Genomic DNA, 24,392 nt, shown 5'->3' with positions numbered 1-24,392 from the left:
GTCGATCTTTCTCCATTGCATTCCATCTGCGGGGTGTCTCAACTCCCCGTCCGACTTACGGTCCTCTTTGTGCCATCGCAACAACTTGGCATGCTCTTTGTTCCTGAACAGACGTTTCAACCGTGGTATTATAGGAGCATACCACATCACCTTGGCGGGAACCCTCTTCCTGGGTTTCCGGCCCTCAACATCGTCACCGGGGTCATCGCCTCGATCTTATAACGCAATGCAGTGCATACCGGGCATTCATTCAAATTCTCGTATTCACCGCGGTAGAGGATGCGATCGTTGATGCATGCATGTATCTTCGGAACCTCTAAACCTAGAGGGCGAGACAACCTTCTTTGCTTCGTACGTGCTTGGCGGGCAACTCGTTATTCTTTGGAAACATATTCTTCAACATTTTCAGCAAGTTTTCAAATGCCGAGTCAGCTACACCTGCCTGTGCCTTCCATTTCAGCAAATCCGAGTGTGCAGCCCAGCTTTTTCAGACCATCATCGCATCCGGGGTACAGCGCCTTCCTGTGATCCTCTAACATGCGATCCAAATTCCCCCTCTCCTTTTCAGTTTCGCAGCGTCTCCGTGCATCAGCAATGGTCCGACCAAGATCATCAACGGGATCATCACGTGCCTCTTCTTCACCTTCCCCTTCACCTTCGAGCATCCTCCATGAAAGTATCACCGAAATGAGCAAGATAGCTTTCATCGATGAAATCATCCCCTTCTTCATCTTCTTCCATTATAACCCCTCTTTCTCCATGCTTGGTCCAACAATTATAGCTTGACATGAAACCGTGCCGAAGCAGGTGCATGTGAACATCTCTTGAGGAAGAGTAACCCTTCGATTCTTACGGTTAACACATGGACAGATAACAAAACCCCCCGCTTGTTCGCATTAGCCACTACGAGGAAATCTTTCAAACCCGTACTGAACTCGCCGGAGAGTCGGTTACCGTACATCCATTGCCGATTCATCTGCATTATTATAATATAAAATATATAATTAACCATCATGCATTTGTTAAACTAACTAGCTACAAACAATATAAATTAAACAATGAACTACACACACATGCATATTTTATCAATGACACATCAAAGGTTCAAGTTGCTAACCGCGACCGAGGAGGAAAAAATAAATGAGAAAGCTCAAGTGTGGCTCCAACACTTCATATCATGTTTGTTTCATGCTCTTGGGGCATTTCATCAAACACTTTATGTGCATAAGAGGAACCAAAAGCAAACCTACCACTCACTTGTGAAGTTTGTGAAGAGAATGGCTCCAAATGGCTAAGTGTTGGCTGCTGGATGGGTATATATAGGGGAGGGGCTTTAGTCCCGGTTGGCTTGGCCAACCGCGACTAAAGGCCTTCGGGCACCTTTAGTCGCGGTTGGCCTGGCCAACCGCGACTAAAGCCCCCCACGTGCACCAGCTAGCCACCGTGCGCCCGGGCCCGAGCCTTTGGTCGCGGTTCGCCACACGAACCGCGACTAAAGACCCCATTAGTCGCGGTTCCTTTACCTTCGCGACGTATGGGGCTTCCCGGAAGCCTGTTTTTCTACCAGTGGTTATGGCAAATATCTTCTTTAGAAAAACTTTGGATTTGCAGTTAAACCCAATAACCTTTCATAGTCCAAAAAAAAAGCAAACTACAGTTTCAATATCAAACTTTTTTTTTTTTCTTGAATAAATGAAATGCTTTCCATACATTCCCAGCCCTGGAACATCTATCATTATTCCTTCATTAGTACTATAAAAGTAAATTCAAGGAAGCTTCTAAGATATAGTGAACTCTAGAAGACTGGATTCCACAATTTGATTTTTAGGTGAATGTACTTGGAATTTCATAATCCATGAAACACAACAAATCAATATTTGATCTGATCCATTGATATATAGGACTTTTCCCCCTATTCCCACTTAGATATGACAGCGGAAATTTCAAGTATACCAAACCTTTAATAAACATCTCAGGAAGGTTTTATTAGTTTTGTTAATTATCATGAAGAGGAAGAACTGCAAAATTTATCATATGTGGACATAATTTAGGGAGGCTTAATTTCTGGTGCATTGGCACAGAAATGCAGTTAGAACCTCTATACTATTAGTGGTGTATAGACCATTTTACTGTATATTCCCAGTGTATGAGGGGTTTCCTGCATATTGCACCATGTACATGTACTAGCCTTTGGCCCAACAATGAATACTAGTTGCTCATTGACAACATGGTATCAGAGCTCATGGTCTAGCTATTTGCATGCTGCAACTCCGTACTCGATCCGCGCCGCCGCCGATGATCTTTCCGGTCGTCGCTGCTCCACTCCTTTCTTCCTCTCTCATTCCACGAAATTTAGTCTTTTTTGGCCGATTTAGAGCTTCAAATCAAGCTCTCCGGTCGGCCCCGTCGAGCTCTCCGTCCCGGTCGCCGCCGGCCAGCCTCCGTCTCGGCTGCCGCCGTCCTTGGCCGGATCTGCCAAGCCAGGCTCTGCCCCTGGTCCGGATCGTATTCCTATTAACTGATTCGTGCAAAGAAATTAACAACACGACAGATGATGGACAAAGCTAAATATGCCGGACGAAACGAACCAAACAGCGGAAACACTTTTGTTTTTATTATTAGGTATAGATATGATGTTGCTAACATGTCTTACATTAATTTTAGGGATTCTCCATAAAGTCTCCATTTATTTAGTATTCAACTTTTTGGAGACAGAATACCTCTTTTCAGTATTTTTCATTTTTTAGGAGCAACGACACTTGAAAAAAAAAGCAAGATCAAAGTACACGCTTTGGAATTTTCAAGAAACATACAAAATGCCAAAGTAGACGCCCATGAGATAAACAGGCCGGGAGATTAGGCCCATGGCGGGGATCCTAGCCATCCCATCGGGAGGATCTTCCTCCTCGGTCGTTTGATTGCCTTACGATTTCGCACACTGACATGTTTTGACATAAAAAGGCACTAATATATATCCCATGGTATTTTATTTTTTCGCACATGGAGGCGCGGATCAAAAACATCAAAACAGACACACATTAGTCCGTCGTAGGAGGAAGGTTGGAGGGGGAACCTCTTCCAATCACCTCTATACTCTGGCGGCCTCTCCTTCCTTCAGCAATGACTCCACGTCGCCCTCCACCATGAGAGGGGAGTAGTAAACCCTCTGGACTTTTGGTTGGTGGTAGTATCTTGATCCAAACCCTCTATGGTATTCACTAATTAGAGCCACATGAAGTGCTGACTGGCCATATATGTGTTACCTTGATGGTGTTTCTGGTGGTGTGAGATGATACATGTTATGCATCTATCGTTGTTTTGGAACTTTTATAGTTTGTCATACTTTGGAAGCACATTATGATTGTCTATTGCATCGGTTAAGATTTTTGAGTTACACTTAATGCCTTGTTTACCTATGTCATGTTGTGTTTGACAACACCAAGTGTAGATAGATGAGAGGGGTGCGGGATGTGCGCGACAAATAAACCTTTGCATGTGCTTTTATATTTGTATTTTTATATGAATTAAGAAGTATGATGTATGTAGATGTGCCCGGTATTGGAGAACCGAGTAAGAGAAACAATATGGCTTACTATCAACAAAAGAGAGACCTACATCCTTTGGCATATGCGTACCTTAGGATAAATGAGAACATTTACTTGGGGCTAAGTGACAATACTGGCAGTAACGGAGCTTGCAAGGAAAAAGTGGGCGGGCTAGTAGGATTAAGGAGACTAAGGAATGGTGTGTTCCATCTCAAAAATAATAATAATATCTCCGGTAGAAAATGTATAGTCACTAGCTCTTTAAAAAAAGCCGTTACAAACTGAAGTAGGAGTAATAACTAACTACTCCTTTCGTACTGGTTAATTAGGCCGGCACGTAGGATCTCAGCATCCTTTTGAAGCCCATAACAGATTGCTTTTAGATGGCTCGTAGGACCAGACAAATTTCTGTCCAATGTTGCTACAAGATTCATATTTTAGAGATGTTTTCAATAATATACTATGGATGTGGGTGTTTCAGTGGACCATTCATTTGTTTTGAGATTCCGATAAAAAGAGAAAATAGAGAGCTATTTTTCCATCTACCTTGGATTATGACAAAAGCATCTACACCCATGCAGGTATGTACAAAATTCATTCTCGTTTTGTCTTTCATGGACTGCAAAAAATATTGTCATTTCGTGAAATTGTATGTATACATGCGGATTTTTTTTGATACATAGAAATATACTTTTTAGATGGAGAGAGCAGATGCATCCGGCATCCCAATTAAATATAGGCAATATCAGTAGTTGGTAAATAACATCCTACTCACACACAACCGAAAAAAAAAATCCTACTTCACTTGTCACCGCCAGCAGGGAAGCTGTGATGTATGTTGTCACGCATGTTTAGGCGATGGACCAGTGCGCGTGCATGTCTCCTAAGCTACCCAGGGCGAGCCAAGAAGAATCTTCGGTCTTGCGCTTCTTCGCCGGCGGCGGCGGCGCCCCCTCCTGCGGATGACTGTACGGTGGACCGTCGAGGACCGTGACGGATCTGTACTTGCGCCTGGAGAGGAACCGCTGCAACGACGCCTTCCTCGCGATGGGTATGTCCACCAGTTCCGTCGCCGGCGCGGCCGCAGTCGGGGTCGCCGCCGCCGCGGCGTACCGGATCAGCTCGGCGGCCCCGGCCGGCGTGCAGCCGTCGAGCACCACCACCCTCCCTCCGTAGAAGATCGTCAGCTGCTGCCCCCCGTCAGCCGGCCGGCCGTCGGGTCCCTGCACAGCCCCAGCGCCGTACGCCGACATCCGCATCGGCATCGCCACCGGGACGGCCGGCTTGACGAACCGGCTGAGTTTGCCGCAGGCCACGGCGAAACGTCGGGTGGCGGCGGCGGAGTCCGTAGTCGCGGTCGCCATCGGCGGCATCTCGACTGTGCTGGCGAGCCGAGATCGACGAGAGGGAGGGTTTCGGCGGTGTCGATCAATGGCTTCTGCTGGCTCCAAACCAACCGTGCGTGCTCGAATGACCGACTGGATCGTGGGTGGCTCATCGAGGCGGGTTCTTTATAGCGAAGAGACGAGGAGTTGGTTATGATCGTGCGGTGCGGCAATGGATGGATCAAGAGGGGACGTGGAGGACGTGAGGAAAAACGTGGGGGCTAGCATGCTCATTGCGCGATGCGATGGACAAGGAGAGGGGAAGCCAAAGGGAACCGTTTGCGAGTTTCAATTTTATCGGATGTCCCCGAAGGGACGTTCGCGAGTTTGAAATGGTCATTTCCGCGCTGGCGCGACGATCCGCAACCGCGCGCCCTCCCTCCCTGTTCTGGGAAAAGAAAACATGGCAGTAATAGTAAAGGAGAGCCTGTAACAATCTGTAATAAGCTTATTATGTTTCTAGCTGGATGGACGAAACGGATTGCCCTATCTATCGACTCGTATATATCGGGTTTCGCGTGCCTGTCTAATTCCTCGCGGGAAGAAACACTATTAAAAAAGAGGGCATTAGCACCGGTTTGAAATGGCTATATTTAATTAGTGGATGGGCAACCGGTGCAACTCATTCAGTGCTAAAGGTCCCCCTCCCCTTTAGCACCGGTTCAGTTGCGAACCGGTACTAAAGGGACACCACGTGGCTCGCAGAGGAGCGCCCGGGCGGAGGACCTTTAGTACCGGTGCTAAAGGTTTCTGCCGCAGCAGCGTTTAGGGGCCCTTCCCTGCCGCGGCAGGGAATTGCACTAAAACGCTGCCGCGGCAGGGAATTACACTAAAACGCTGCCGCGACAGAGAATTTCACCAGAACGCTGTCGTGGCAGAGTCTGCCTCCATTTGAAACACGTTATAATGCACACACATATATATAGGAAACCATTGTATTACATAAAAAAACGTTATGAATATATCGATCGAAGTGACACACGCTCATGCATATATTTCTACATCAACTTCCAAAATAATTTCTCTCCAAAATTTGGGGGGGGGGGGGGCTGATGGTATGCTCTGTTTGGATCTATGACTTGCTCAAGTAAGAATCCCGCCAATTCTTCTTGAATTGCTCGTACACGCTCGGTTGTTAAAAGACCGTCCCGCGACCGTTGGATCTAATAATTTCAAGAAGGTGGTCAGTATATATATATAAATATATATATGTGAATGAAGCACAAGGTGATAAATAAAATTATGAATGTTGCTTACGTACTTCAAGTTGATCTAAAATTTTAGCCCCCTGGTGGGTCGTCTGGCGAATGAACTCGCAAATGTAGAATCCGTATAAATTATTCCCGTTCTCTTGCCTCAAGCACTTTACGAGAACAAAGTTCAATCAAAATAATAATCAAGGATAGTAATAATTGCATTGAAACTAGAATCAAAGAGATGCGTGGCCTAGCTAGTAGTACTTACCGGTACAGGTCTAATTTCATTAGCTCTTTAAAAAAAGCCGTTACAAACTGGCGGTGGAGAAGGTTCACGCGGTGGCGGAGAAGGCTAGCGCGATGGAGACGGGAAAGGCGATGGAGACGGTTGACGGACTGGAGACGGCTGCATCGGTGGAGAATGCTGGCTCGGTGGAGACCTTGTTGGCACCGTTCAACCCGGAATCATAATGAATTCCTTTCGCGATAGAACTATAGTGTTCTTGGCTTCTCCCAGCTCTAGCAAATCCCCTCCACCGGCAGCGGCCCATACCCATCCATAACTTGATCCACCATGGCAAAAGCGTAGCCATGTGGAACCGGTCTGCAGTGATATCTTTGATTAGGTACTTCCGGTAAGACATAGTCGATCGCCCCCTTGAGCGATAAATAGCCCATCACTTTGACATGTAGCTCACAAGGGGTGTTGACTCTGTGATATGATCCACAGGGTAGCGAGGAGCCATCGGCGGATCCACATTTGCATCATCACCCGGCAGCTCCGTGGAAGCCACGCTGCTTTTCCGCTGAGATCCCTGCCTGGTAGCATCGAATGCAGCTTCTTCTATCCGTGGATTAGCTTGAGGTTGGGTGACCATTTGGGAGCTTGACATTATCTGCCTCACTTTCTCCTCTAGCTTAGAACGTGTTCTTGAACCACTTCCTTTTGCCTCTGACGGCTTCTATTGGGATATTTCTTCTTTTCTGCAGGAAACCCAATATACCACGGTTTGGAACCTGCTATGGTTCGTGTTCATCCTGGGTGTCCAGGATTGCCAAGGGCACGGGCGAGCTCGTTCTTCTCTCTTTCGGGATGGAACTTCCCCTCTTTAACTTCCTTTGCAACATTTCTAAAGGCTTCGATGGGAAGTGGGTTTTCCTTATGTCTTGGTGTATATATACATTTCCCTTGTGATTTCAACGTGCCCCCATGCGTGTAATACCAATCCCTTGACCGCTGGTTCCATTTCAATACCTCTGGCCGGATCCCATTACCAATTAGTTCATCCTCCCATTTCTTCCACTTAGGCCAGCCAGCCTTGTAGCCTCCTTGCCACAAGATATGATAGTATATCTTATCAGCAACATTTTTCTTATTGGTGGCTGACCTTTTCTTTGCCCTTTCCGATATCTTGTACTCCAAAAATTCCTCCCAGTGGTCTTTTATCTTCTCATAGGGTCCATTGAAATCCGAACTATTTTTTTCCTTGACAAACCAGTTGTCCAATTTCTTCTTCTAGCCGTTGAGCCGTGTTGCCATTTTCTTAAGAGCCCACTTCTTGAATCTTCGATGTACGATATTCAGCTTGGGATCCTCAGGGTCTGGCCTGTCATTCTCACGTTCAGAGTCAGTTGGCTCCGGTAAGATGAAATTTACCAGGAGCTTCCTAAACATCATAATTTTGGATCTCGTGTCGACATAAGTAACTCCTTCCGCATTAGCAGGTTTCTTCAATTCCTGAGCGGTGATCGGGATGGTGACCCTAACAATAACTCCGCATTGACTTACAAACTTTTTTGCGTGAGCGTGGGAGCAATCGGTTCGCCCACTTCAGCGATTTCCGTGATGATGCACCTTTCATGGTCTTCCATCTTTCTAGCCGCGCCTCGTTTACTTCCAGTAGATTTTGTTGATCGGGAGGTCTAAAAGAAGAAACAACGTTAATATATGTATATGCACAAATCTGGATGGTCTGATGTGTCTTTGCGGGCTCTACGTGGCCCCACTAGTCAGCAGATAACTGTCAAAGTTGTTGACCCGTTGGGCAACTGGCCGTTCCAGCACTTGTGAGGGTTTCAGACAAGGGCTTGGGCAAAACTGAGGAAAAACTAAGCGGCTGGGGAAAACTGAGCACAACTAAGAATTCGAAGGCACGAAAATAGAAATCCCTATTATTTTTGGGTTTCACTAGCTTAATTTGGTACCATTTGGACTATGTAGTACTCACAGGTGGACTACAAGCCTGAAATCATCGCTGATCCATAGTACCACAGGTTCAACGACAATGATACCTAGCCTTGCTGCATCAACGACGCACCCTCGACAAAGCCTTTCCTTTCGATGGTATGAACACATGTGGCGGTCCTACGCCTCTACATAACACAACTTGGTCATGTTTAGCTAAATTCTAGTAGATAGATAGGATCACACAATAATATGCATTTTTAGTGTGTTATGCTCAATTATAGCGTTCATGATTATATTTGTCGGATGACATAAGGTGTGCCTTTGTTTGTTGGGTTGATCTTGAGTGGCCTTCAAGACTGGAACATGCACTGAGCATGTAGGAAAACAGCTAAGGTGTATGAATTGAATTGAAGAAGCAAAAAACGGTATGTTGTCATAGCGCACGTGTGTAGAGTTCTGTTGTTATCTCGTGTCGGGTTGTTTGGAATTTATCACATGTTATATCAGTTGTTGGAGATACTCATATCTTACTTTAATGTTAACAATTAAAATTGTGAGCCTCTTTGCGAAAGCATCGGATTTTTGTCTCGCTAATGTTTCCTATGACCCCGAGTTTTTGTTATCTTTTCTGACATTGAGCGGCCTACCCATATGTGGGGGGGGGGGGGGTAGGACCCCATCATACACTACATTTTCTCGAGTCTGTTTATTAGGAGCCACAAGCTTGGTTTTAGTTGCTCATATGCACGATATGCACGATTTAATTCATGTTGCCTTCGGGTATTCATGTTACTGTACATCATCTCGTGGAACGATTAGCGACAGCAGGTTATTCACACTTAGCTTAGTCGTTGGCACACACCTCTACGTTTGTATCGGAGTACAGCCGAACTTCGTCATGGGTAGCTAGTTTTTGTTGTAATAACCTGTTTAAATTGTTGTATAAATGATACTAAGGCCAATGGCTTTGCATATTTTTAATTATTTATTTCTCAACAAAAACTGTCAAGAATCACTTAGGCCAATGAGTTGTAATAACTTTTTATTTTTCAAATAGAAAATCCATTTGGGCTGGTCTAATTGGAGGTGTCCTTGTTGACGCACACAACCAAAGGCATACGCGGCTGCTAACTGTGGCTGCTAACTTTGGTACGCTCGCGTGTCGCTAGTATGACGCACTGCAGATAAGTTTTGGACCAGGGGCGGTCGGGGCCCACTTACTAGTCACGTGTTTCCTTCGGTGGTACGCTGTTCATGCGCGTATCAATCGCGTGTTGTTTTTTTCGCGCACTTCTAAAAAATAGAGTCACGTGCGCTGGTGTAGGTCCGCTGCCAATAAGCTTGCCCCTATAACATTTCTCTAATAGTGGACAAAACATATAAAACTTATATAGAATTTTTTTTAAAAAATTATACGTGCGCACATACATTGTTGAGATGTACATAGATTTTTTTTTACTGAAACTTGTTGATAATCAGAAATATATTTTTAGATGGAGAGAGCATGCGCCGAATTAAATTTCGGCAATATCATATCAGTAGTTATTAATAACATCCTACTCACCCTGAAAAAAATAAAAAAATAATAACATCCTACTTCGATCACTTGTCACCGCCAGCAGGGAAGCTGTCACGTCACAGGTCGATGCATGTTTAGGCGATGGATCACTGCGCGTGCATGTCTCCTAAGCTACCCAGGGTGAGCCAGGAAGAAGCTTCGGTCTTGCGCTTCTTCGCCGGCGGCGGCGGCGCCGCCTCCTGCGGACGACTGTACGGTGGATCATCGAGGGCCGTGATGGATCTGCCCTTGCGCTTGGAGAGGAACCGCTGCAGCGACGCCTTCCTCGCGATGGGTATGTCCACCAGCGCCGTCGCCGGCGCGGCAACAGGCGGGCTCGCCGCCGCCGCTGCGTACCGGATCAGCTCGGCCGCCCCGGCCGGCGTGCAGCCGTCGAGCACCACCACTCTCCCCCCGTAGAAGATCGTCAGCTGCTGCGCCCCGTCAGCCGGCGGGCCGTCGGGTCCCTGCAAGGCCCCAACGCGCGGCGCCGCGCCGTACGCCGACATCGGCATCGGCACCGGCCCGGCCGCCTTGACGAACCGGCTGAGCACGCCGCAGGCCACGGCGAAACGTCGGGCGGCGGAGTCCGTCGTCGCGGTCGCCATCGGCGGCATCTCGACTGCCGGACGCGCGTGCTGGCGAGACGAGATTGACGAGAGGGAGGGTTTCGGCGGTGTCGATCGATGGCCTCTGCTAGCTCCACCAACCGTGCTCGATCGACCGACTGGATCGTGGGGTCTCGCGGAGGCGCGCGGTTTCTTATAGAGACGAGACGAGGAGGAGTTTGTTATCATCGTGCGGTGGCGGTGCGGCAATGGAAGGATCGAGAGGGGACGTGAGGAAAAACGTGGGGAAAAGCATGCATGCTGCGGCATGCTCATGGCAGGATGCGTGCGACGCGATGGACAAGGAGCGGAGAAGCCAAAGGGAACCGCTCGCGAGTTTGAAATGGTCATTTCCCCGCTGGCGCGACGATCCGCCTGTTCTGGGAAAACATGATTGACAGTAATAGTAAATGAGAGCCTGTAACTATATCTGTATAATAAGCTTATGTTTCTAGCTGGCTGGACGAAACGGATTGCCCTATCTATGATTTATCGACTTGTATATATCGGGTTTCGCGTGCGTGTGTAATTTTCTCGTGGGAAGAAAAACAATCGGATTTCTTGTGCCTATATATGTGGCTCGGATCAGGACAAGTCCTTGTTAATTTCGGCTTCTGGTTATAATTGGGGATCTGCCCTGCTGGCTTCACATAACTAGGGTTACTATAAGAGCATGCACAATATTGGTGTGGGCGCTAGGCTAGGCCTAAACGCTAGGATATATTTCCTGGTAAATGTGCACTTAAGTTTTCTACTCCTGGCGTCTCAGTGCAATGGACGCAAGAAAAAGAGGCGGGCGCTTGCTCTGTTTTCCTTTCTATACCAGTGAAGCAAGGAAGAAAGGAGATGTGCAGCTGGACTGTTAGAGCATCTCCAGTCGCGTCCCTCAAAAAGCGTCCAGCACAAATGATTTGGGCACGTTAGAGACCGCGCCGGACAAAAAGAGACAAAAAATCTGTACAAAAAAGAGACCCTTCCCAGCCGTGTCCCTCAAACAGCGTCCGGATGCATGCATTTTAATAGAGGGGACCACCCCATGTGGGAAAAGTAGGTGAGAGAAAGTGTGGGGAAAGAGACTAGCATGTGGGGACTAGGAGCTGCATGCATGCATGTGAACGCCTCATTTTGTGTCCGGCGTCCCCGGTAGAGACTCTACATAGAGTCTCTACCGGGGACGCCGGACACAAAATGAGGCGCTAATTAGCTTTGGGGGACGCGACTGGATGACTTTTTTCCCCATTTCTTGTTCGTGGCTCATTTGGGGGACGCGACTGGAGATGCTCTTATGCCTCTGCTGCTAGCGTCCAGCATTGGGAGGGCATGCACTTGGATTGTTTTTAATTCGATAACATCCTCTGTAAGCGTCCTGATTGCTTTTTGGTTTAGAGGGTATCTTTCAGGGGATGAGGGTATCCCCAACCACCTGGTTAGGGATAGAAACAATCCAAATAGTAGTACTCCCTTTGTTTTCTGATATAAATTATATAGATTTTTTAAAGCAAATCTGAAATATAAGACATATTACACTGCACCACTTGTGTGGAGAATTTTTGTAGAAATTCGATTACATTTCGTTATATAATGCGAACTTTTCTATTATCTCACATCAATTAGTCAGGGGTATCTCGCCCAAACTAGTGTACTTTTCCATCCACCTGCACATGCATTCTTTAATTTTCATACTAAAAACTATACGGCCTATATTTAGAAACGGATGGAGTATAGTACTCTCTCCATTTGTAATAACCGTCGTGGTTTTGTCCATAATTCAACTGAAGGCACGACACTTGGAGTATCCCCCAGAATGCACCCTCGAATGGTCTTTGGGCACCCACTTGGAGACGGGCTTCTATGGCCACCTCAAAACATTGTCGGGCTATGGGTCGCCCCCAATACTCTATCTAGCAACCCCGAACCAGCCACAAACCATAGGAGCTGGTCTAGAAGCGCATGCATGCATGCCAAGTCGAACAATGATAGGTGGGCCCTACTCGCTAGTGACCAGACGCCTCCCTCGCCTTTCTTCACCCTCTCGCCCGCCTCTTTGCCAGCAAAATCACCACCACCCCACCTCGATCCGATGTAGCGGAAGTTCCATGTACCGTCTATGGATCGCCGTTGCCGCTCAAGCCCTCGTTTCGGTCTGCCGCCATCTCATGCGGCTCGGGAAACTCCACTCCGCCGCATCCTTCGAAAATTGCCGAGATGGAACGACGATGAGACGTCCAGCTAGTCCGGGCTTGGCGATGTGAGTGTTCTTCACTGATGTTTTTTCTTTGGATGTAGTGTATCATTTTAGGGTTTCACTAGCTTAATTTAGTACCATTTGGACAATGTAGTACTTAGAAGTGGACTACAAGTCTGAGATCATCGCCGATCCATCGTACAACGGGCTCACCCACAATGATGCTCGGAGGTGGATGCAAGCCTGATATCATCCCCAATCGATCGTAACACGGGCTCACCAACAATGATGTCCAGCGTTGCCGCATCCATGACCGCATCCGGAACAAAGCCTTTGATTTCGAAGGTATGAGCCAAGTTGGCGGTTCTGCGCCGGTACACAGCTGATACTAAGGCCAATGGATTTACATTTTTAATCATTTAATTCTCAACAAAAAACTGTCAAAGAATCACTTAGGTCAATGAGTTGGAATTTCTATTTTGTTTAAAAAAAGACCATTTGGGCTGGTCTAATTGGAGGTGCCGATGTTTCCATGCTGTTATCGGATAGTAGAAATGACGGGACGGACTGGTAGAAATGGATCTGAGGGAGTAGTAATTAATGTTGTAATCTTTTATTTTCGTACGACAACTACAAGTGATCCTGAAGGAAAGGAAAGGAAAGGAAACAACCATCGAGATACCATGGTTTATACCTGCCGGATTCGGAACAATCAGTTAGCCGCAGATGGATCCCGGACAAGAAAAAAGAATGGCGCACGGCTGATCTGCTGCTATATATATTTGTCGCACTTGTTATATCCTTTCTTTCACCGAAAACCGATATGGTACACTGAATCGCGATTCGCAGGAACCTGCTAGTCCGCCACCCGTCAGGCCAAACCCGGCCGCGCGCGAACCGAACGCCTCGAAGAAGCAAGAGTCGGGCCGGTACGTTCGGCGACGCCGGAGGGGAGAGGAAAATAAACGCGCCCACGTACCGGCCAAGTTGGACAAGGCAGGACGGCGACACGGAACGGCTGCCTTTTCCTCTCTGCCAGCCGGAGCCGGCCGATCGAACCCTCTCGCCTTGTCGCCAACTTTCGCAAGTGAAATGGCTATACTTCCCACCAAGCTAGCTAGGTCTCGCAGCTCAACCTTTGTTTCGCCAAGTACAGACGTACAGTACACTCAGAGTAGAGTATGCCTTGGGGTGCACCACCATTGCACATTGCATGCGTCGCATTGGTTAGCTGTTTACGTAGTGTCCTCACTTCCGTCAATTAACTTGTCGATCCTACGCTAGTAGAAACAAGGGCTTTGGTTTTTTTTTGTCTCAGATGGCTTTTGCACCGGATTTGGCACGAACCGGTGCTAAAAGGGGTCATTAGCACCGGTTCGTGGGGCGCAGCCGGCCGAGGGACCTTTTGCACCGGTTTGTGTTACGAACCGGTGCAAAGAGCTATCTTTGCACCGGTTCGTAACACAAACCGGTGCAAAAGGTTCGTCGCCAGGCACGCAGTCAGCCGAGGAACCTGTAGCACCGGTTCGTGTTACGAACCGGTGCAATAGATAGCTCATTTGCACCGGTTCGTAACACGAACCGGTGCTAAAGGTCCCCAGCCCTATTTCAGCTCAGCTACCCAGCCAACCAGCCCACTCACTTCATTTTTGCTAGGAGAAGGTGTGTGTGTTGAGTGCTAACTTGCTTCTCTTTGGCATGCATATAAGGTGCTCGATGAAATGTCTGAGAGAGTGATGCCGCTTGATTTTACACACAACAAAAATGAGATGAGGTGCCGGAGCGACACTTAAGCTTTCTCCTCTTTCTTTCCTCCTCGATCAAGGTTAAGCAACAACTTTACCCTTTCATTTGTACAGTGCTAATTTCCACTATTTATAAATATTATGATGTTTTGTAATAGTTTATTGATAAACTTAATTAATTATTTGATGTAGATGAACCGGCGGCAATGGATGTACGTTGACCGACGTCTACCCGAGTTCAGATCGGGCCTGGAAGAATTTATCAGTGTGGCTCAGGAAAACCCACAGGCGGATTGTTTTATGTGTTGTCCATGTGTTGATTGCCATAACTTGAAGCAATACCCTGAATGGCAAATCATTCACTCCCACCTGCTTTGGAAAGGTTTCATGCCCAGCTATAATTGTTGGACCAAGCATGCAGAAAGAGGGGTTATGATGGAAGACGACGAAGAAGAAGAAGAGGATGATGATATGTACCCTAACTACGGTGATACTGCAACAGGGCATGATGAAGATGAAGATGAAGATGCAGATGCAGGAGGAGGTGATCAAGATGAAGAGGCATCAGATGAGCCCGTTGATGATGATCTTCGTCGGGCCATCGCTGATGCACACAGAGATGCAGAAACAGAAAACGAGAAGCGAAAGTTAAAGGGCATGTTAGATGATCACAAAAAGAAGTTATACCCAAATTGCGAAGATGGCAACACAAAGCTCGGTGCCACCCTGGAGTTGCTGCAATGGAAGGCGGAGGCTGGTATATGTGACAAGCCATTTGAGAAGTTACCGAAAATAATGAAGAGGAGGTTTCCAAAGAATAACGAATTGCCTGACAGTACGTACGAAGCAAAGAAGGTTCTCTGCCCTCTAGGATTAGAGGTGCTGAAGATACATGCATGCATTAATGACTGCATCCTCTACCGCGTTGAGTATGAAAATTTGGAAAAATGTCCGGTATGCACTACACTTCGGTATAAGATCAGGCGAGATGACCCTGGTGATGTTAAGGGCGAGCCCCCTAGGAAGAGGGTTCCTGCCAAGGTTATGTGGTATGCTCCTATAATACCACGGTTGAAACGTCTGTTCGTAAATAAAGAGCATGCCAGGTTGTTGCGATGGCACAAAGAAGACCGTAAGAAAGACGAGAAGCTGAGACACCCCGCTGATGGGTCGCAGTGGAGGACAATCGATAGAGAGCTCCCGGATTTTGCAGATGACGCGAGGAACTTAAGGTTTGGCCTAAGTACAGATGGAATGAATCCTTTTGGGGAGCAGAGCTGCAGTCATAGCACTTGGCCTGTAACTCTATGTATCTATAACCTTCCGCCTTGGTTGTGCATGAAGCGGAAGTTCATTATGATGCCAGTGCTCATCCAAGGCCCAAAGCAACCCGGCAACGACATTGATGTGTACCTACAACCATTATTTGAAGAACTCTTACAGTTGTGGAGCAAACCAGGTGTACATGCATGGGATGAGTACAAACAGGAGTCATTTAACCTACGAGCGTTGCTTGTCGTGACCATCAATGATTGGCCTGCTCTTAGTAACCTTTCAGGACAGACAAACAAGGGATACAATGCATGAACGCACTGTTTAGATGAGACCGAAGGTGCCTATTTGCATAAATGTAAGAAGGTTGTGTACCTGGGGCATCGTCGATTTCTTCCAAAGAGGCACCCCGTCAGAAAGAAAGGCAATCATTTCGGAGGTGAGGCAGATCGCCGGCTGAACCCTGAACTCCGTACCGGTGATGCTTTACTTGATATGGTCAAGGACATAAAAGTAATCTTTGGAAAGGGTCCTGGCGGTCAATCTGTTCCGAATGACGTCGTTACCGGACACGCACCCATGTGGAAGAAAAAATCTATATTTTGGGATCTACCCTATTGGAAAGTCCTAGAGGTCCACTCTTCAATCGACGTGATGCACGTGACGAAGAATCTTTGCGTGAACCTGCTAGGCTTCTTAGGCGTGTATGGGAAGACAAAAGATACACCAGAAGCACGGGAGGACCAGTATCGTATGAAAGTCCCAAAATACAAGCAAGAACAGAATTACAAGGATACAGGGAGTTGCTTAAGTCCTGCCAGCTACGCTCTTACCAAAGCAGAGAAGGATATCTTTTTTGAAGTCCTTTACATTATCAAGGTGCCGTCTGGATTCTCATCAAATATAAAGGGAATTATAAATATGGCGGAGAAAAATTCCAAAACCTGAAGTCGCATGACTGCCACATTATTATGACGCAGTTGCTTCCGGTTGCACTGAGGGGGCTTCCGCCGGAAAATGTTCGAATACCCATTGTGAAGCTATGTGCATTCCTTAATGCGATATCTCAGAAGGTAATCGATCCAGCTAGTCTTCCAAGGTTACATAAGGATGTGGTGCAATGTCTTGTTAGCTTTGAGTTGGTGTTTCCACCATCTTTCTTTAATATTATGACACATCTCCCGGTTCACCTTGTCGAAGAGATTGCCATCCTCGGTCCCGTCTTTCTACACAATATGTTCCCCTTCGAGAGGTTCATGGGGGTCTTAAAGAAATATGTTCATAACCGTGCTAGGCCAGAAGGAAGCATCTCCAAGGGCTATGGAACAGAGGAGGTCATCGAGTTCTGTGTTGACTTTATTCCTGACCTTAAGTCGATTGGTGTTCCTGAATCGCGACATAAGGGGCGACTAAGTGGAAAAGGCACGCTAGGAAGGAAATCAATGATATGTAGGGACGGCATTTCTTTCACTCAAGCACACTATACAGTTCTACAAAGTTCCACCTTGGTGGCCCCGTATATCACTGATCACAAGAATATTGTACGCTCCGAACATCCGGGGCAGTCTGAAGACTGGATTACGCATAAACATATGCATACATTCGGCGGTTGGCTCCGAGAACATCTCATTAATAACAACGATATTGTAGATCAGTTGTACATGTTGGCCGGGTCACCATCTTCGACTATAGTGACTTTCCAAGGGTACGAGATAAATGGAAATACCTTCTACACGTTCGCCCAAGATAAAAAGAGCACCAACCAAAACAGTGGTGTCCGCATTGATGCAACAAACACTAGCAGTGGGAAAAAGGACACATATTATGGTTACATAGAGGAGATATGGGAACTTGACTATGGACCTTCTTTTAAGGTCCCTTTATTTCGGTGCAAATGGTTCAAGCTGGATGGAAAAGGAGTAAAGATAGACCAACTGTACGGAATAACAACAGTGGATCTCAACAATCTTGGTTACAGAGACGAACCATTCGTCCTAGCCAATGATGTGGCTCAGGTTTTCTATGTGAAGGACATGTCCTCTAGACCGAAGAAAAGAAAACATAAGGAAACGAGCTCATCCGATGAGCCAAAGCGTCACATAGTTCTTTCAGGGAAAAGAACCATCGTGGGATTCGAGGACAAGACAGACATGTCGAAGATTATAATAAGTTTGCTGAAATTCCGCCCTTCACAGGTGAACATTGATCCAACCATCGCGTTAAATGCTGAAGATACTCCATGGTTACGGTCGAAGCGATCATAATGTATTAATTATTATCCTGTACCTTGAGCTCATATTGTGAAGCGTTTGTTGTGATATGTATCAGTAACATTGGTCGTTTGAACTAAATGCAATTATCCAAGTTTATTATTTTTCTAGATACACATGTTTGGAAATTATCCTCAGCTACTGGTTGTTGGGTGTATACTAGCAGCTTCCGAGCGGGACTTGCGGGAAGAGTTACTCGGGCAAAGCTTCCGAAGATGTCTAAGACGGCCGGCCATCTAAGACATCTTCGAGAAGCTTCGCCGGAGAGGCTCTTTCCTTCGAGAATTAAGCTCCCGGCCGGAAGCCCTCTTTACCCTAAGCTACTGGTTGTTGGGTGTATATACTAGAAGCTTCCGAGCGGGACTTGCAGGAAGAGTTACTCGGGCGAAGCTTCCGAAGATGTCTAAGACGGCCAGCCATCTAAGACATCTTCGAGAAACTTCGCCGGAGAGGCTCTTTCCTTCTTGGTCGTTGCCTCTCAGGCTGCTCTCTCTACTCTCCCCGGAGGGGGCTATATATAGCAATGTGCCTCCAGGTAATCCCCCCAGATGAGGCCACACTAGATAAGGCAAACACCAGATAAGGCCTCCCCCAGATTTAGCCCCCCATCTTTAGCACCGGTTCCAGCCAGGAACCGGGATAAAATGTATATAAACTAATCCACCATCTTTAGCACCGGTTCAAGCCAGGAACCGGGATAAAAGGGGTATATAATCTAATCCACCATCTGCATCACCGATTCAAGCCAGGAACCGGGATAAAAGGGGTATATAATCTAATCCACCATCTTTAGCACCGGTTCAAGCCAGGAACCGGGATAAAAGGGGTATATAATCTAATCCACCATCTGCAACACCGATTCAAGCCAGGAACCAGGATAAAAGGGGTATATAATCTAATCCACCATCTTTAGCACCGGTTCAAGCCAGGAACCGGGATACGAGGGGTATATAAAATAAAGACAACGACTTTATTGAAATTAAACAAGATACGTTAACTAAACTTAAACTAAAACAACGACAACACGGCTTTATTGAAATTTAACATTAACTAAATTTAAACTAAAATAACAACTTCTACTAGTTCTTCCGCGCATCCACTGCTGCCCTCCTGGCTGCCGCCTCCTGCCACAGCTCCTCCTCACGACGACGGTTATGCATCTCCTCACTATCCAGATCCGCCACACGCGGCCGCTTATGCAGCTCCTGGAGACTCTGCCTCTCAAACGCTTCTATGGTAGCCGCCTCCTCCCACTCCTCTATCTCTGCGAGCTGCGGGTCCACCTCATCCGCTGCTACCCTCCTGGCTGCCGCCTCCTACCGCAGCTGCTGCTGCAGCTCCTCCCACTCCTCTATCTCCGCGAGCTGCGGGTCCACCTCCACCGGCGGCGGGTGCGGCTTTGGAGGCATTGTGCAATGGGCTAGGGTTCAGTGATGAGTGAAATGGGAGACACGGGGGTGTACTATTTATAGAGGGCGTTTAGGCGGGAAATCTCCGCGCTGCGCGTCGTGGCGGGAAAATGTCCAGCGCGGCGTCGTGGCGGGAACATATCCCGCGCGGCGTCCTAGCGGAAACCCGCGCAGCGTCGTGGCGGGAAAATGTCCAGCGCGGCATCGTGGCGGGAACATATCCCGCGCGGCGTCGTGGCGGAAACCCGCGCAGCGTCGTGGCGGGAAAATGTCCGCGCGGCGTCGTGGCAGAACATATCCCGCGCGCGTCGTGGCGGAAACCCGCGCAGCGTCGTGGCGGGAACTCGATCCCGCGCGAAACAGATAAAAAGGCGGGAAGAAACTAGCAAAAATTTCAGCCGAGCTCGGACCTTTTGCACCGGTTCGTGGCTGGAACCGGTGCAAAAGGGTCTACCCGTTCTCCACGTCGTCAACTACCGGCGCGCCCACCCTTCTTCCCCATTCGCGCGAGGAGCGTTTTGGACGCCGGCAAGCTGCCAAATTTCGCACGCCCGCCGCCGCCGCCCGCCGCCCGCGCGCGCCGCCGCCGTCCGCGCCGCCGCCTCGCCGTCCGCGCCGCTCGCCGCCCGCGCGTCGCCGCCCGCCTCGCTGCCGCCTCGCCGTCGCCCACGCGCCGCCGCCCGCCCGCCGCGCGCCCGCGCCTCTTCCTCTCCGCCGCCGCGCCCTGCTGCTCTTCCTCCTCCGCGCCATCGCCCGCGCGCTGCCGCCCGCCCGCCCGTGCCGCGCTGCTCCTCTTCATCCTCCGCGCCGTCCGCCGCCGCCGCTCTCGAGTGAGGCGCGCCGCCCGCCGCCCCCTGCCTCCTTTTTTTTGTTTTAGTTAGTTTTTAGTTACAAATTTTAGTTAGGAAATTTTAGTTAGAAATTTTAGTTAGGAAATTTTAGTTAGAAAAAATTTAGTTAGGAAATTTTAGTTAGAAAATTTTAGTTAGGAAATTTTAGTTAGAAATTTTAGTTAGGAAATTTATTTAGAAATTTTAGTTAGAAAAAATTTAGTGTGTTAGAAAAAAGTTAGGAAAATTTGGAAATTTTAGTGTGTTAGATGTGTTAGGAAATTTTAGTATGTGTTAGATTTTAAATAGTATGTGTTAGAAAAAAGTTAGGAAAATTTGGAAATTCTAGTATTTAGATGTGTTAGAAAAAAATTAGATGGAATATGTAAGTACTTTGATTAGTATGTGTTAGATGGAATATGTAAGTACTTTATTTAGATGTGTTAGAAAATTTTAGATGGAATATGTAAGTACTTTATTAGTATGTGTTAGAAAATATTTAATTACTTTGATTCATACTCATAAGTAGTTTATTCAAATTCAATATTATATTTGTTAGTTTGCATACGATGCCGCGCCCTCCGCGTCCTGGAGCTAGGACAATTTTAGAGGAGATGCAGCAGATGGGAGAAGTTCGGGACTCGGCTCCGCCGGGGTGGCACTGGGAGGTGTTATCTTCCGGGGCGCGCACCTTCGTGCGGAATCCGGGTCCCGTCGTCGACCCGGATATTCTCTGGTGGAGGTCTTATGGGCCACGTTCGTTTCGAGAGGAGCCGGCCCCGCCGGAGGAGGTAGCTCAGCGCATTGCAGCGGAGGACGAGCACGTTCGCCGTTACATGTATGCGTTAGACACCATGTATAGGACCGGACGATCAGTTATGCAGGGATCTCATGTTAGCTATGCTCCCATTGTTGTTCCGTGGCTTTGGGGGTTCACCCAGCGCGGCTCAGGACCCGGTCGGCGCGTTATAGGACCCGGTCAGTGCGGTTGAGTGGTTGTAGTAGTGATTGATGTATTAGGGTTAAATAAACATGAACCCGATCTATGTATGCATGTAATCGCACTATCTCGCTTTCAGCACTATATTATCGATCCTTAGTTAAGAACTATATATGTATTGAGCATTATCCTTAATTAGTACCTATATATATGTATAACTCATATTTTGATCATGTATTGAGCATTATTCTTAATTACCTGTAAGTCTTTGTAAACTTGTAAGTCTTTGCGAAACTAGCTTCGTTGTGTTTATAGCATTAGAATAACTTATAAGTCTTTGCAGAAACTATGGAAAGAGACCTAGAACAAGAATACCTCGTCGAGGAGATTATCCGTGAAGATGACGATATCACCTCTATTTACCTAAACCAATCCGGCGAGGGAGACGAGCGAACCCGAGGAGACGGCTCCGATGAGGAAGATGAGCAAGACCACCGTGGAGACGGCTCCGGTGAGGGAGAAGGTGACGACTGCGAGGGAGAAGCTCACGGCGCCGAGGTGTATATATATTAACTAACCAAGCCTACAGATTTGTGCATATACATATATTAACGTTGTTTCTTCTTTTAGACCTCCCAATCAACACACTCTACTGGCAGAACTAAACGAGGCGCGGCCAGAAAGATGGAAGAGCATGAAAGGTGCATCATCACGGAAATCGCTATAGACGGTGAACCGATTTCTCCCAAGGATCACGCAAAAAAGTTTGTAAGTCAATGCGGAGTTATTGTTAGGGACACCATCCCGATCACCACTCAAGAATGGAAGAAACCTGCAAAGGCGGACGAAGGAGTTACTTACGTCGATACGAGATCCAAAAATCTGATGTTTAGGAAACTCATGGTAAATTTCATATTTCCGGAGCCAGCTGACTCTGATAGTGAGAACAACAGGCCAGACCCTGATGATCCCGAGCTGAATAGCATACAACGAAGAGTCAAGAAGTGGGCTCTTAAGAAGATGGCAATGCAGTTCAACGACTATAAGAAGAAATTGGACAACTTCTTTGTCAAGAAAAAGAAGACTCCAGATTTCAACGGCCCCTATGAGAAGATAAAAGACCACTGGGAGGCATTTGTGAAGTACAAGACATCGGAGAGGGCAAAGACAAGGTCAGACGCCAACAAGAAAAATGCTGCTAATAAGATGTACTTCCATACCATGGGGCGAGGAGGCTACAAGGCTGGCAGACCTAAGTGGGAGAAATGGGAGAATGAACTAATTGGAAAGGGGATCCAGCCAGAGGTCCGAAAATGGAACCAACGGTCAAGGGATTGGTTTTACGCGCATGGGGGCACGTTGGACGCACAAGGGTTCTGCATATATACACAAAGACATCGGGAAAACCCACTTCCCATCGAAGCCTTTAGAAATGTTGCGAAGGAAGTTGAAGAGGGGAAGTTCCGTCCCGAAAGAGAGAAGGACCAGCTCACACGCGCCCTTGGGAATCCTGAACACCTAGGACGAACACGCACCATACCAGGTGGCAAGCCGTGGTGTATTGGGTTTCCTGCAGAAACGAAGAAATATCCCGATAGAAGCCGTCAGAAGCAAAAGGATGTGGTTCAAGAACGCGTTGCTAAGCTAGAGGAGCAAGTGAGGATGATAATGTCAGGCTCAGTCACAGTCACCCAACCTCAACCTAATCCGCAGATAGAAGAAGTTGCATTCGATGCTACCGGCCAGGGATCTCAGCGGAAAAGCAGCGTGGCTTCCACGGAGCTGCCTGGTGATGATGCAGATGTGGATCCGCACATGGCTCCTCCCTCCCCTGTGGATCCGCAGATGCCTCCTGATCTCTACCCTGTGGACTTTATCACAGAGTCGACACCTTGTGAGCTACATTTCCAAACGATGGGCTACTTAACGATCAAGGCGGCGATCGGCTATGTCTTACCGCCGCATCCGATCAAAGATACCACTTCAATCCGGTTCCACCTGGATACGCTGTTGCCGGGTGGATCAAGTTATGGATGGGTATGGGCCGCTGAGGCTTGACCACCCTGCCGGTGAAGGGGATTTGCTAGAGCTGGGAGAAGCCAAGAACACTACAGTTCTATGGCGAAAGGAATTCATTGTGATTCCGGGTTGGAAGGCACCAACAAGGTCTCCACCGAGCCAGCATTCTCCACCGATGCAGCCGTCTCCAGTGCGTGAGCCTTCCCCGCCGGCGCGTGAGCCATCTCCGCCGCCGCGTGAGCCTTCCCCGCCGGCGCGTAAGCCATCTCCGCCGCCGCGTGAGCCTTCTCCGCCGCCCAAGTCTAAGGGGAAAATTAGGCGGACCGCTACGACACAGCTGAGTCGTAACAAATCACCGAGACGCAAACAAGAGCCCCTCCCAAGAGTGCCTAAGGTTGCTCCCAAGAGACCTTATGACTATACAGTTGAGGAAAATGCCAAGATTGTAGCTGAACAGCACAAGCAACAAATGTTGAAACTGAAAAAGCCCCAGCTTGAGCCGGAGCCAGCTATATCTCTGGAAAAGAAGTTGAAACTCCTGAAGAACCTTCATCAACCTGAGCCAAGTCTTTCATCGAACTATGACCGGTCTATTCGCAAGTCAAATGTGTTAGCAAAAGACCGGTGGGAAAAAAGTAAGGTAGAAGGGAAACCAGTTCCCCAGCTTGGAGCCCAGAAAAACTCGTGCCCCCCGGTCCAAGTGTATCCTGATGTCCTAGCGTGCCTTGATCCGACGATGGTAAAACTATACAAAGATGAGGCAGAAGCGGCCGGTATGAGTATTCCTGAGTACTTAAGCCGCATCGATGCAGAATTCATGTTCAAGGGTGATGATGTCCAAATAGCATACCAGTACAAGTACGGGCAACCTCTTGTCAGAGCTGAGAAGTTGCCTAATCTATCAACACAACTGCGAAGATCGCATAATTGGTACATGGATGCATGTAAGGATGGTAAGAACTGGATCATGGTGGCAATCACAGATGATCACTACGGGCGAAATGACGTGATGAACATCGAATTTTGTGAATTATTTCAGTTATTCAACCAAGACGCCCTCGACAAATCTCTGCTGAGTGCATACTGTCTGTAAGTATTATTTATGTAATTAAGTCTCTACCGCGGCTCGTCCATTATTGCATGCATATAACCATATTCTCACTGTATTATGCAGAATGAAGATCCGCGAATGCCGCAAGGGGCAAATCTATGATCTTGGGTTCGTTGACCCATATACCGTGA

At 47.7% G+C, this 24,392-nt stretch overlaps 2 protein-coding genes across 2 annotated transcripts; both read right to left on the bottom strand.

Annotated features, from left to right (window-relative positions):
* Positions 1–4,396: 4,396 nt before the first annotated feature.
* LOC124681781 (protein TIFY 11a-like) lies at positions 4,397–4,909 on the bottom strand. Its single transcript, XM_047216603.1, has one exon. The coding sequence runs from the start codon at positions 4,907–4,909 to the stop codon at positions 4,397–4,399; it is 513 nt and encodes a 170-aa protein (XP_047072559.1).
* Positions 4,910–9,979: 5,070 nt separating this feature from the next.
* LOC124681780 (protein TIFY 11a-like) lies at positions 9,980–10,480 on the bottom strand. Its single transcript, XM_047216602.1, has one exon. The coding sequence runs from the start codon at positions 10,478–10,480 to the stop codon at positions 9,980–9,982; it is 501 nt and encodes a 166-aa protein (XP_047072558.1).
* Positions 10,481–24,392: the final 13,912 nt, after the last annotated feature.

The sequence above is a fragment of the Lolium rigidum genome, unplaced genomic scaffold (genome assembly GCF_022539505.1).
Source record: "Lolium rigidum isolate FL_2022 unplaced genomic scaffold, APGP_CSIRO_Lrig_0.1 contig_55932_1, whole genome shotgun sequence".
Taxonomy (NCBI): Eukaryota; Viridiplantae; Streptophyta; class Magnoliopsida; order Poales; family Poaceae; genus Lolium; species Lolium rigidum.
The sequence above is the reverse complement of the archived record's forward strand: the minus strand, read 5'-3'. Positions and strand labels throughout refer to the sequence as shown.

Excerpts from the sequence above, each read along its gene's own strand:
- LOC124681780 (XM_047216602.1), bottom strand. The coding sequence starts at position 10,480 with ATGGCGACCGCGACGACGGACTCCGCCGCCCGACGTTTCGCCGTGGCC.
- LOC124681781 (XM_047216603.1), bottom strand. The coding sequence starts at position 4,909 with ATGGCGACCGCGACTACGGACTCCGCCGCCGCCACCCGACGTTTCGCC.